This window comes from Cervus elaphus, chromosome 12 (assembly GCF_910594005.1).
Source record: "Cervus elaphus chromosome 12, mCerEla1.1, whole genome shotgun sequence".
NCBI lineage: Eukaryota > Metazoa > Chordata > Mammalia > Artiodactyla > Cervidae > Cervus > Cervus elaphus.
In genome coordinates this window covers 23,009,243-23,022,792 of record NC_057826.1, presented here as the reverse complement: position 1 = coordinate 23,022,792, position 13,550 = coordinate 23,009,243, and the positions used below count along the sequence as shown (strand labels likewise).

Sequence of the window (13,550 nt, the reverse complement as noted above, 5' to 3'; positions counted from 1 at the left end):
CAGTGGGGTTCCATCCTGAATTTTTTATGTGTTCAAACATGTATTCCCATATGTACTCCCATAACTTTTCTACATTTTAAAAAAGCATTTATTTATTTGGCTGCCTCCGGTTTTAGTTACAGCACATGGAATCTTCACTGCATCGTGTGGCATCTTTCATTGTGGCATGTGGACTCTTAGTTGCTCCACGGCATGTGAAGTCTTAGTTCCCTGACCAGGGATCAAACTCATGTCACCTGCATTGTAAGATGAATTCTTAACCACTGGGCCATCAGGGAAATCCCTCTATATATTTTTAATATATATATATTTAAACAAAAACCAGATATTGCTGCAGCATGATGTTTTCATATATTTTGGTCTGCTTTTGTTACTGTTTTTTGAGATCATAACAGTAATACTTAGTAAAACTTGTTTGTAGAAGGATAAAAAGCCAAAAGTGAAATTTCCTTTTACATTGCTTTTCCCTTATTCCTAACCCTAGAGGCAACTATCACTAATGGTTTGGGGTTTATTCTGTAATGCCCTCTGATGCATTGACAAATTTTCTGTCCCTCTCTTACACGCACACACAAAGAGGATGATGTCATACATGGCAGTCTGCCCGTTGCTTGTGCACCCAGCCATGTGTCAGGTCTTCCTGCCCCGCCCCCACAAGCAGCACAGCTCTGCCTCCCTTTTTAGGGCTGTCCAGTATCCCTGGTATAGATGCCCCATAATGACTTTAACTTGTCCTCCCCTGATTCGCAACATGGGTCATCTCTGTCTTTCTCTAAAATCAATGTTACGATGAACATCACCTTGCAAGTACTTCTCTGTGCACTTACATATACATATTTCTGTAGGACCTAGTTCTAGAGGTGGAATTTATGGGTAGATAATATGTATGTTTTAAATTTTGACAGGTAGTACCAAATAACCTTCTAAAAGATTTTATCTCATTCTAGAGTATCCTTTTCTGCACAGTTTCCCCAACATTGAAGTAATTGGTCTTTTAAAATTTTTACCATGATCTCTCGATTTCTCATCCCCACCCACTTTTAAAGCTCGTGTCTCACACTTGGCGGTGGTGTGGTTTTCTGGCCTGCTAGTGGCAGGGAGCACGGGTCCCAGCGGCCAGGTGTTCAGCCCCAGTGGGGCAGCTCCACTGGGGACCACGTGGTGTGTAGGGGAGAGAGATGAGAGGTGAGGATGCAGTGGTAGGGTGGTCAGGTCGGGAGGGGACAGTTGTCTTTTGGGTGTTGCAGCTGGGTGGAGGCGTCCCCATGTGCTAGACAGGCTGTGTCGGCCACACCGGGGACACGTGGAGCTGGAGTGAAAGTACAGGTGGGCGGGGGCTTGCTTTGCAGCAGGAGCTGCAGCGGGGGGCCTGTCTTGCAGAAAGCCACGCAGATCAGCTCCGTGCCCTTTGTGGATGAGTCCTCTGGGTCCGATGATGACTGCAGCTCCCAGGCAAGCTTCCGAATTTCACTCCCCTGCTCTGAGTCCAGGAAGACCAGTGGACTGGGCAGTCCCCGGGCCATCAAGAGAGGTAGGGAGGAGGGGGGTGGGAGGGATATGAAACAATGAGGGGCCCCTCCTCTCCTCCCATGGGTGGTCCTACTTGGGGGTCCCTGGTGGGTGAGGAAGGCCCTGCAGTTCCCAGGCTGGGCTAGCTGGGAGGGTGTGGACCCAGGCCTGGACTCCTCCTCCCTTGGACAGGTGTCTCCATGTCCTCGCTGAGCTCCGAGGGTGACTATGCCATTCCCCCGGATGCCTACTCCTTGGACAGTGACTACTCTGAACCTGAGCACAAACTGCAGCGCACCTCATCCTATTCCACGGACGGGCTGGGCCCAGGCGGGGTGAGCTGGGAGCTCCACTCCCACCCCACGGGGCCGAGGCAGAGCTGGGTGGGAACGGACCTCCAGCATGAGACCCAGGCAGCAGCTGTGGGGTCCCTGGGACTGGTGAAGGGACAGCGGGGCCTGGGGGTTGCCACTGATGATGTGAGGCCTCAGGGAGTGGGCTGGGGGTGTGCAGTTAGGAGGTCAGGTGCACACAGACCCCATCACTATGGCCCAGGGGGCCTAGTGGGGCAGGAGGAGTTTACACGTGCTGCCTCTTTAGCTCCACGCTGACCCGGGGATGCTGACCGCTAACAATGTATTTATTGAGTTCTTAGTGTTCCGGGCACCATGCTCAGGGCTTTGCATGCAGTGCCTCATTTGTCCTCACGGTCATCTCAGGCTTATTACCCCCTCTTGCGGATGAGAAGTCTGAGGCTCAGGTGTGCTGTTGCGCTCCAGAGCCAGCGGTGAATCCAGGTGGCTCATTCCCCATCCCTCGCTCCGCACCGCTGTGCTGCCCTGTCTTGTCTTTCCCTCCCCCTCCACAGACTCTGCTCCCCGACTCAGCTCATGTTCCCCAAACTCTTCTCTTGCCCTTCCTTGCTGCCTGGGATGGCCTCCTTCCTCCTCCGGGCTCATCTCGAAGGAAAGGCTGATTTCCTTCCAAGGCTGGTTCAGATTTGGCTCCTACTGGAAGCCTCCGCTGGCCAGCCTCTCGCTTGTACAGCCCCTGATCCACCACCTCCTCATGGTCCTGTGTTGTGTCCCCCTGCCAGCAGGACCACCCATGCTTTATGATTCCTCTCTGCACCCTTAGCCGGGCAGTTCCCTGAAAACACACATTGTTGTTGTTGTAGTCGCTAAATCATGTCCAACACACACAGTAGATACTCAATAATTTGTTTTAATTGATGACAAAGCAGTGATTCTGCTGGGCCCTTTTGGCCTGTGTGATGTCCAGGAACCCCAGTGATTTTTCCCCTTCTCACCCTGCACCCCTCCACTCCTGCAGGAGTCACTAGAGAAGTCGGGATACTTGCTGAAAATGGGGAGCCAGGTGAAGACGTGGAAGAGGCGCTGGTTTGTGCTGAGACAGGGACAGCTCATGTACTACAAGTCTCCGGTGAGACCTTCCTTCCCTGGACCATAGGCAAAAGGACCCACCCCAGCCCCAGAACTGCATGAGGGACCAGAAGCCAGGCAGAGGGCGAAGGTCTGGCAGGTGGAAGAGGCAGCCTGGGCAGGTTCCTGAGGCTCTGAGCCCCATATGGGACCAGGAGTAAAATCAAGCCCTGAGCAGTCGAGGGCACTTCTAGACCACTTGGCTTGGTGATTTCTTTTTCCTTTGGAAGCCAAGTTCTTCTTATGCCTGGTCCTATAAATAAACTATTCCCAGGCTGCTCTCACGTGATCGGGGCTATTCTAACAGGGAAGCTTGTTACTTCCTCCATCTCCTTCCAACGCTGTTTGGAATTAGGAAGCCTTAAGATCCTGGGACCTAGTTTGGCAGGATCTCCCTGGAGGACCAATGTTAATGTTTTTTTAAATTTTTTTTAATGTTTTAATTTTTTTCAATGTCAATGTTTTAAAGAAGGTGAAAAGGCCTGTCTCTTGTGCAATTCCAGTTGATTGTTAGTGCCTGCCTTGAGCACCATGTTAAAGATTCTGGGCCTGCACCACTCAATGAGTAGGCATGCTCTGATTGATTAATAATGTCTGGAAAGGGTAATGGTGATATACAGGCCACCTGTTTGTGACACTTGCTATAAAATATACAGTAGAAAGAATTTAAGGGCTTTATAACTCAGGAATAACTTAGTGGCTTCTTGCCCAATTTTTAAAAAGGTTCAAGCTATACTTTTGAGGCCTGGATCAGCAGGACCCATGTCTCTAATCATTGCTCCATTTACTTAGAACCAGGATCCAGAACAAGTTACCCATCATACCGCAGCCCAGGAACGCTTGGGAGTCACTTTCCCCTTTGTGACCTGGAGTAAGATCTGAGGGGAAACGGTGTGCTCTGGGAAGGCTCCAACCTCTTTCCTCTTCTTCCTTTCTTTACAGAGTGATGTCATCCGGAAACCTCAAGGCCAAGTGGAACTAAACTCCCGTTGCCAGATTGTTCGAGGGGAAGGTGCACAGACATTCCAGGTGAGCACGCTCCTGGCAGTTCGTGTTTTAGATAGAAGAGGTGCTGGGTTTGGATATGGCTCCGATGAAAACAAAGATGGGGCACGATGAGCATGTATGAAAGACATTACATTGACATTTGCATCGATCCTCATTTGTGGGTTCAAGGAAGGAAGAGGAGGCAGGATGTGAGAAGGAGTGAAGGTAGGAGAGAGATGGAGGAAACGAGGAGAAGGAAGGCCCGGTGGGCCAGAGTTCTGTACTACCTCATAGCCGGGCCCCTGTTATTCCATCCTCCTCTCCCCACCCCCTCACCCCCCAGCTCATCTCTGAGAAGAAGACCTACTACCTGACGGCTGACTCGCCCAGCCTGCTGGAGGAGTGGATCCGTGTCCTGCAGAGCCTGCTGAAGGTCCAGGCCATTGGGCCTCCAGCCCCACCTCAGGGGGGCTCCAAGCCCACCGTGAAGGGCTGGCTGACCAAGGTATGGATGGGGGGATGGGGGAGAGTCAGGGGAGCCAGGAGTGAGTCCCAGAGGTGGTGGGTCCCCTCCTGACACAGCTTTCTGCAGAAGGTTCCTCGCACTGGTTACCTGTGGTCTGAGCCACATAAGGTGATGGTGAATGACTCTGGAAAAATAGGGATCAAGGTTGTTAGAACAACAGCTGTTCTCAAGACAGAGGAGGGAAAGGAATGTCTTGGACCCAGTTTGAGATCATTTGAAGATGCCCCCACCCCTGCCTTGTACCCACCACAGCTCAGTATGAATAGAGGGAAGCTGTGACCTTGGTGAGGCAGGCGTGGCCAAAGACTCATAATATCTCAGGCTGCCCTTAAGACATTTTTTGTTTATTTGTTTGTTTTTGAGCCGTGCCACTTGGCATGGGAGATCCTGGTTCCCTGACCAGGGATCGACCCCAGGGCCCTCTGCGGCTGAAGTGCAGAGTCTTAACCACTGGGCCACCAGGGAAATCCCTAAAGACATTTTAATTAGGGCCTTTCTGGTTGCAGGGAGCTGAGAAGCACTTGTTGACCCCAAGGAAGGGGACGTTAACAGGGAAGTGCAGTAACTAGGCTAGGATGCTGTCAGGAGTGATGTGTGAGAAGCCCTGTGCTCGGGGCTCTCCCTCTGCCTTCCTGGTCAGTCTGTGTTCACGGCCCTCTCCTCTGCCCAGGTGCAGTGTTTTTACACTTCAAGATTACATTTGCCCAGGGGCTTTGACCCACGGTGGCCCTGCCCTCCCAACTCTAGCCCTTGCTGACTAGCAAGTTCTTCTTGTGGTCATCTTCCTGGGACAGGACATCTGGTTGGCTAGGTCGACCTTTTAATGGTGGCTCATATGAGGATGAGTGGGAGTGTCGTGGCCATGGACCCTTGCTGTGAAAGGGCTGGTTCCATTAGTCAAGAATCTGGGTGGCATCTGAGTTTGACCTGGAATTGACCCAAGGGTCTGAGTTGAACCAGGGGTTTTGAGATGTGTCTCCTTGTGGCTTCTCTTTGCCGGTCCCAGATTTACTTCTGGGGTCATCTGATTCTGATAATGCTGGTTCACTTCTGACCTGCAGGTCAAGCATGGCCACTCCAAGCTGGTCTGGTGTGCTCTTGTTGGGAGAACCTTCTACTACTATCGAAGCCATGAAGACAAGGTACTTCCTGGCCTCCCAATAGCTTCCCCCAATCCACGTTTCTGTGGCTCCGTGTCCTGATGGAAGGCCCCACCCCAAACTCTATAACCAGTAAGAAGCTAGTGACTGGATCCCTTTCTTGAGTGTGTGACCAGTGTGCAAGGCCCACAGGTTGTTTTTGTGTGGTGTGTCTGTGCTCCTCCAGGCCTGTCTCACCTTCCCCATCCTGTTGTCCATCCACCTCCTTGATCCCCAGCCCTATAAGCCCTGTGGTTCAGAGGGAGGAGACTCCTCCGTCCCTGCTGGCCCTCCCATTCATGCGCGGCTCCTGTCTGCAGCGACCCCTGGGCCGTCTGCCTGTGCGGGACGCGCACATAGAGGAAGTGGATCGATCCTGTGACTCAGACGAGGACTATGAGGCTGGAGGAACCCGGCGGTTGCTGTCCTCCCACTACACCCTGGTGATCCACCCCCCGGAGCACAGCCCCACCTACCTCCTCATTGGCACCAAGCATGAAAAGGTGAGGGAGGGGACTGGGCCTCCATGGCAAAGCTCAGCCCTTTGATCCTCATCTTCCTTCAGTCTTCCCTGAGAGTCCCAAGATTCAAATTTATTTTCCTCCTAGACATGTTGGCAACTCGTATTTCCTGATTGGGAATATTCCTTGCACTGGGTTCATTCCCAGTGACCAACATTTATTCACTCAGGCGATGAGATGGAGGGGACCACAAGCTTAGGAACTTAGGTTCACATTCATTCGATCCCAAGTCTTTCCTCTTAGAGACCGATGGCCTCAGCTTGTGCCAGCCAAGCAGGCTGAGCATCACCCTGGACTTGGCCCCTTCAGGGAAGCTCCCTTGGAGGTCCTGCCTCCATTCTGTCTCAGCCCAGCCCCATCAGCTGGCTTTCCGTCCTCTTCCAGGATACGTGGCTTTACCACCTCACGGTGGCTGCGGGTGGCAGCAGTGCCAAGGTGGGCACGGCCTATGAGCAGCTCATTGGAAAGCTGATGGATGGTGAGGGAGACCCAGGTAAGCCAAGGGTGGCCATCACTGCTGGGCTGGAGGGCAGTGGCTGAGTAATTGGTGGTTGGGAACCCCAAGAAAGCACAACCATACCCTGAAGCTGTTGGGAAACCATCTGAGCCACAGAAGGGCATTTGTGTCCCATGCTCCAGGGCCTTATTTCTGGAGAGAATACTGGGGAGACCACTCAGTATCTGGGGGAGTTGTCTGGGGAGCAGAAACTTGGTCAATGTTTTACTTTGTTCCCTGCAACTTTGCTGGCCGGACAGAGGGTTGAGGAAAGAAGGTAGCTGGTTAATCTGTAGTTAGAGGTGGTTAATAAATGAAGTTAGGATCAGGCTGACCTGAGCCTGGCGCATTTAGAAGTCTGTATTTTGCTGCTGATTCTCAGGACCCTAAGGACCCAAGGGCTCCCAGCACACACCCTGCTCCACTGCTGCTCCAAGGCTTTTTCATTCCAGGCTGACACACATTCCTCTATCCAGACCTGACACTGCAAGGAGGGGGCCTCCCCTGCATGCGTGCACACACACACACACGCGCCTACATTTAGATGCCCATGCCTTGCACACTCACTCCTACTGCATCCCCACGAGCAAAGCAGTAGCTGCCTTCCTGTAAGCCGTGCTTCTGAGTGTGCTGAACAAATGCAGCGCACACCTGCCCAGCCCATGCTCTGTGGGTATAAATGCAGCACAACCCGTGTATCCAGACTGAAAGCCCTGTCTTCCCTGCAGATCAGAGCGGGGGTGGGGGGGGGCGTGTTCCCTGTTCCCTCCGCAGTGCTGACTGCCCCTGATTTCCGGTGCTGTGCCCCGGGCAGACTCCCCACTCTGGAGGCACCCCATGCTGTGCTATACCACAGACGGGCTGTACACCTCCCTCACCACCCTGCCGTCCGAGGCCCTGCAGACGGAGGCTGTCAAGCTCTTCAAGGTAAAGTAGGAGCCGAGCCCAGGCCCACAGTCTGACGGTTGGCACCCTTGCCCTGCATCTTGGCTCTGTCCAGAGCAGTTCTGCCCACCGTGGTGATGAAGACCCGGGCAGTTTAGGGGGTGGCTTATGGAGGGATCTGAAGGGATGGGAGACAGTCCCTCAGGGTTCCCACCGTGTCCTTTATGGGGAAGATACTGGAAGCTCTGGGACGTCACCCCGGGCCCTTGAAATGAAGAGCTGGCCTCCTGGAGTGCACAGCGGGAAGGGGCAGGTTTCTATTGCTTCTGGACCTGAGAGGTTCTGGCCTATTTTAGGATGTTCTTTGTTCCCCTCTGAATCTTCTATTTTTTAAAAAAAATAAATATGTCTTGTAATGGGACTATTTAAAGAAGGAAAGATCCTCTCCCAAAGTAGCCATCTCAGTAAGCATAGATATTCTCAAGCAGTAACACTGCTTGCTCCGAGAAAGCACTGTCTGCAGGGCCTCCCTTGAGCTCTGAGGGGGTGGGGGGGACAGCCCAATCTGTCCCAGCCACAGGGGACAGTCATCAAGGAACCGCCCAAGCCTACTGTCATCTCCCTGCAGTCCTGCCAGCTCTTCATCAACGTGCCCGTGGAAGCCGCCTCGGTGGACTACCACGTGTCCCTGGCGCAGACGGCGCTGCAGGTCTGCCTGACTCACCCCGAGCTACAGAGCGAGATCTACTGCCAGCTCGTGAAGCAGGCCAGCTGCCGCCCGCCGCAGAAGTCCTCCCTCATGCAGGTGGGCGTCCCTGGGGCAGAACAGCTGAGAGCCAGGGCTGCCCAGGAGGTGGGAGAGGTGGAAGGAGGTGACGGGGCACATATTCTCCGAGCCTGGCGGCCAGCAGGTGGCCTCAGGGCACAAAACTGCCCCGCTGTCTTCTCCGTGCCCCTCCTGGACGTCCGCACACAGATTGCGTGACAGCGGTTCTGGACGGAGCCTGGCCAAGCTGGCCCTCCTGGTGCCCACAGGAGGTTGGGGGCTGTGGTTCGGAGGGGCTGCTGACGGCTCTGCAGCTCAGGACCGTGAGGGCGGTGGCGCGCAGACCCAGCACTCACCCCGCACTTCCTCCCCTCCCAGTGCTGGCAGCTCCTGGCTCTGTGCGCCCCCCTCTTCCTGCCTCAGCACCACTTCCTCTGGTACGTCAAGCAGCAGCTCCAGCGCCATGCAGATCCCAGGTGAGATAGTGCCCCTCTGGCGTGATCGAGAGGGATGCTGAGGGAGACTGGGATGGATCAGATCGCCCCTGCTCCCTGGGATTTGTGTGGTGGCCATAGAGACTTTGCCCATCAGCACGTATACCAATGGGCACATGGCGATCCAGGCATGCTGGGCTCCTCTACACGCCAGTCCACGTAGGCACAAGTATTCTGTAGGGGCTCTCATGTGAAGCTACAATGCCCCCACATCATCCCCATATTTTCATTCTCTGTTGCCATGTTTCTTTCTGCTCCCGCAGAAAACAGCCATGCCAGCAGCCTGCAGCAAATAGATCCCAAAAGACAAATTAACACCCCAGACCAGTCTTTGGGCCTCCTATCACAGCCTCCCAGCTGCGGGTTCAGTCCTACAGGTTACGTGTCAGTAGGGAGCCAGGGGTGAGTGGGTTCCCCAGTGTTCCTTTTTCCCTTCACCTGTCTTTTTAGAAATGAAACCGGCCAGTACGCCACGTACTGCCAGCGGGCGGTGGAGCGGACGCTGCAGACCGGGGAGCGGGAGGCCAGGCCGTCGCGCATGGAGGTGGTGTCCATCCTGCTGCGGAACCCCTTCCACCACTCCCTGCCCTTCAGCATCCCCGTGCACTTCGCCAACGGGACCTACCAGGTGACCAGGCTGCCGCGCTCCCTGAGCTGAGTCTTCTCGTGTCACCGACCCAGAGGAGAACCCCTTTGGGCCAGAGGGTGCTGAGCCTCCGTAGGCCCAGCAGGTCTTAACAGGCAGACCAGCCGAAGGACAGGCCTGGGGTTTAGAGGGCGAGCAGGGCCACTTGCACCAGTGTGGAGGGAGGAAGGAGCTTGAATCGCAGAGGTGCTTCACTCTTCGGGGCCTGGGAGATGGATCTCTTGAACCCACTGCACGAACAGGGATGCTGAGACACTGACCGAAAGAGTGGCCTGGGAAAGGTCCCCCCAAGAGAGTAGAGTATAGCATGTGGGACTGCAGTTCACTGTGGGCAGGCTCCTCCCTTAAGCATGCACCACTCCACGTGGAAACCAGCTCCCTTTGGCCTTTGCGATCGCCCTTTCAGACTGCCCTGGTGGCTCAGCTGGTAAAGAGTCTGCCTGCAATGTAGGAGACTTAGGTTTGATCCCTGGGTTGGAAAGATCCCCTGGAGAAGGAAATGGCAACCCACTCCAGCATTCTTGCCTGGAGAATTCCATGAACAGAGGAGCCTGGTGGGCTACAGTCCATGGGGCCACGAAAAGTCGGACACGACTGAGCGACTTTCACTTCACTTGCTTCTTTCAGTCATGCCTCTCCACCTCCTGGGCCCTGACCCCTCCACTGGCCCCTCTCTCGGCAGGTGGTGGGTTTTGATGGCTCCTCCACTGTGGACGAGTTCCTCCAGCGGCTAAACCAGGAGACAGGCATGAGAAAGGCCTCCCATTCCGGCTTTGCCCTCTTCACGGACGACCCTGCTGGCAGGGACCTGGAACACTGCCTGCAGGGGAGCGTCAAGGTGATTACCCCCACCCCCTAGCCAACTGAGTCCCTCCTGCTCCACCTCGGCCATCAGGATTGTGTTCCCAGCCTGTTGGAGACTAGCCCGAGGTGTTCCCCCAGGCCAGCATTTCTGTGCCATCCTAAAATGAGCCCATACAGGCAGAATTGTCTCTGCTCTTGTCTCTGGAGAGATCTCCACATCCCGCCCTCCCTTGAGAGACTCTTCAGCTTCTGGGGGAAAAGCTGCCTGTCAGCTCAGTGTTGGAAGGACAGGGAGGTGCTTGTCAGCATCAGCCCCACCTGGGCAGAGCCCCCTGCCAGTTCTATACGCACACAAACGCGTAGACAGACAACTGTATGCTGGACCCAGCGGATGTTGTGTTGCACACTGGCCACTTGCTCTTACCTCAACTGCCAAGGCCCCTACTGTGCTTACAAGTTCCATCATAAGGAGGTAGATCCTTATAGTACTTCTGTATGGACTTTTGAGTGGGATTCGAGCCCTGTGTTGCATTAGGGTCTGGGGTTAGAACTGCAGGGCATGCTGGCTGTTTGTGGGAATGTGCTGGAGCAGTTGCTAAGGATGAGGGTTTGGCTTCGGTGCCTGCTTTCTTTATGGTGACAGGACAAAGGCTTCTATAGTCTCTTACCATTGCCTGGAAAAACTATGCCATGTACCTTCTTTGTAAATGCCTGGCATCTGTAAGGCTTTGTTACACAGTAGGCCTCTGGTAATACTTGTTGAGGAGGAGAATGGCGGCTGGTGGAAGGAAAGTGGAGCTGGTGATAAGGGGCCATGGTTTTTGACTGGGGCCTGCCCAGCCTTGGGAGGCCGTCTCAGATGTTAAGGCAGTGGGGGGCAGGGTTCCGTGGTTTGCTGCCCACACCACACTCAGAGCTCCACCTCTGTCTGTAAGGAAGTCGCTGGCACCCTGGGTCCCAGGAGCATGAAGCCCCCTCAGGTCAGCCTCTGGATGGAGAATGACCATTCTGCTCTGCCTGGGTGCAGGCATGACTGGACCTTCTTCCCCTCATCGGGGGCTTTTCTGACTTTGCTCTTTTGCATCTTGCAGATCTGTGATGCCATCTCCAAGTGGGAACAAGCCCTGAAGGAGCTGCATGCCGGAAAGTCTGAGGGTGGCACACGTGTTGTGAAGCTGATGTACAAGAACAGGTCCTGAGGGCTGCCCAAGGCGGGACCGAGCAAGAGGGCTGCTGCTGGGGTGCAGCTCTTCACCTTTTCACTGGAGGCCTGTCCTTCACAGACAGGCCCACAGATATAACACTGCCTACTGGTCATGAGCTGGGGGCCCAGGCTGGCCCTGCTGGTCTCTGTGAGACCCTGGACAGCTCAGGCTCTCGGTTCCTGTACTGTATCTGCACACTCACCCATGCATGCAAACACACACACACACACACACCCCTGAACCCCAGCCAGCTTCCTCAGGTGGCTACATGTGCTACATTAAGAGAGGAAGATTTTGAGCACTAGATATTTAAGGCTAAAGAATAAATTGCTCCTATACCAATTCCAGGAAATACAGGAGCCATCCTGACTTTGAGCCATATCACTTTGAGTAAGAAAATTTCATCTCAGATATGTCTCTAGGCAAATAATTTCCATTAGTCTCTTGGCATCTTAATTTATCCAGTTCCCTAGTAAACTGTGAAAAAGGAGTTTCCCAGGTGGCGCTATGGTAAAGAACCTGCCTGCCAATGCAAAGCACCATGGGTTCACTCCCTGGGTTGGGAAGACCCCCTGGAGGAGGGCAAGGCAACCCAATCCAGAATTCTTGCTTGAAGAACCCCATGGACAGAGGAGCCTGGCAGGCTACAGTCCATAGGGTTGCAAAGAGTTGGGCATGACTGAAGTGACTTACCGTGCATGCACCAGGTACCAGCTTCCCCTCACCTAATCCAGTAAGTCTACAGGTGAATTCAGAATTAACCACACGCTACTGTTGCTGTGAGATCTGGTGGCCCTGTATTTTCTCTGTGTCCTGCTTGGTTAAATTTTCTGGAGGCAGTGGAAAACAGACTCACAAATGGTATAAGAAGAGTAGTTTTTTTCTTTGGAAATCAAGAGAAACAGATGCAGAGACAGCCTCATCTGTTCAGGATTCCAGTTGATTCCTGGCTTCTCTTTCTCTCTCCCGTAGGCTGTATTTTCGGAGTCAAGTCAAAGGGGAGACAGAGCGAGAGCGTCTGCTGCTCGCCTCGCAAACTAACAGAGAGATCGTGGCAGGGAGGTTTCCTGTCAACAAGGAGCTGGCCCTGGAGATGGCTGCCTTGATGGCTCAGGTGAGGCTCTTTCCAGGAGTCAGGAGGGTCAGGGGGCCGTCTTGGACTCGCAGGCGGAATGCACCACACGGGGGACACAGAGGATTCTGCAGGATCTGAACTGCCAGAGAGGGTGGCCTTGCTGGCTCCTTACCTAGTAGAGCGTCTCCCTGCAGACACATACTGAGAGCCGGAACCCAGGGGCCTAGGTTTGAGTCCAGTCACCTAACTGCTGTGAGATCTTGGCCAATTTACTTTTCTTATCTATACTTTAGTTCTCTTTTGCATTTTGAAAGCAAAAATCCTTACAGTGTTGTACTATGATTCTTAGGTAATGTATGTTGTAAAATGTGTACTTACCAGCTGTCAAACACTGCAGTGAGAACTGGGAAAAGGAACGTGCATTCTGGCTTTGACTCTTCTCCCTGTTGCCTTTAGGAGGCTGTCTTGCCAAAGGCATCTGGGATGCCTTCATGGTTCCCCTAAGAAAGAGCCTGGATTTATATGCTGGAGAAGAAGGAGATGTAATAATAGTAGATCTTTAATAAACTTGTACTGAATATGCTAGAGAGGGCCCTGTGCTGAGTGTTTTATATGCATTACCCTGTTTAGTTCTCATTCTTACTTTGTAGGAGAGTAAACTAAACAGAGTTTAACTTGATTGTGCTTTCAAAGCTGGTAAATGGCAGGACTGGGATTTAAGTCAAGCATCTGACTCTCATGGCCACATTTGGAACACTGTTATACTGTAGGATCTGTAGCATCTTCAGCCCTGTATCCCATAGTTTGGGATTAGAAGTCAGAATTTCTGTAGTGTTGTCTGCCACTGATTAGCTGTGTCTTTGGATAAGGCACATGACTTCAGCTGCAAAATGAAAGTTGAACTTGACAATCTTTAATATTCTTGGACCCTAAGATTTTTTTCTCTGGTGTCTGTAAAACTTGAGATAAAGGGTCTGTTCACAAGAAATGTTTTTTTTTTTTTTTCCCATCCATTCCCTCCTCACGAATAAAGGAATGAAATGATGGTTTATTGT

General features: G+C 53.1%; 1 protein-coding gene across 2 annotated transcripts in view; it reads left to right on the top strand.

Annotated features, from left to right (window-relative positions):
• Positions 1-13,550, top strand: part of PLEKHH1 (pleckstrin homology, MyTH4 and FERM domain containing H1) — a 53,236-nt gene that overhangs the window by 34,878 nt on the left and 4,808 nt on the right. For both annotated transcript variants that reach the window (XM_043919287.1, XM_043919286.1), the window contains 15 exons: positions 1,381-1,531; positions 1,702-1,844; positions 2,842-2,952; positions 3,894-3,980; positions 4,282-4,443; positions 5,526-5,606; positions 5,924-6,106; positions 6,509-6,617; positions 7,435-7,547; positions 8,134-8,310; positions 8,650-8,747; positions 9,216-9,393; positions 10,094-10,249; positions 11,307-11,407; positions 12,393-12,534. In XM_043919287.1, the coding sequence (XP_043775222.1) occupies positions 1,381-1,531; positions 1,702-1,844; positions 2,842-2,952; positions 3,894-3,980; positions 4,282-4,443; positions 5,526-5,606; positions 5,924-6,106; positions 6,509-6,617; positions 7,435-7,547; positions 8,134-8,310; positions 8,650-8,747; positions 9,216-9,393; positions 10,094-10,249; positions 11,307-11,407; positions 12,393-12,534 (1,992 nt within the window). The remainder of the gene's footprint in view (positions 1-1,380; positions 1,532-1,701; positions 1,845-2,841; positions 2,953-3,893; positions 3,981-4,281; positions 4,444-5,525; positions 5,607-5,923; positions 6,107-6,508; positions 6,618-7,434; positions 7,548-8,133; positions 8,311-8,649; positions 8,748-9,215; positions 9,394-10,093; positions 10,250-11,306; positions 11,408-12,392; positions 12,535-13,550) is intronic.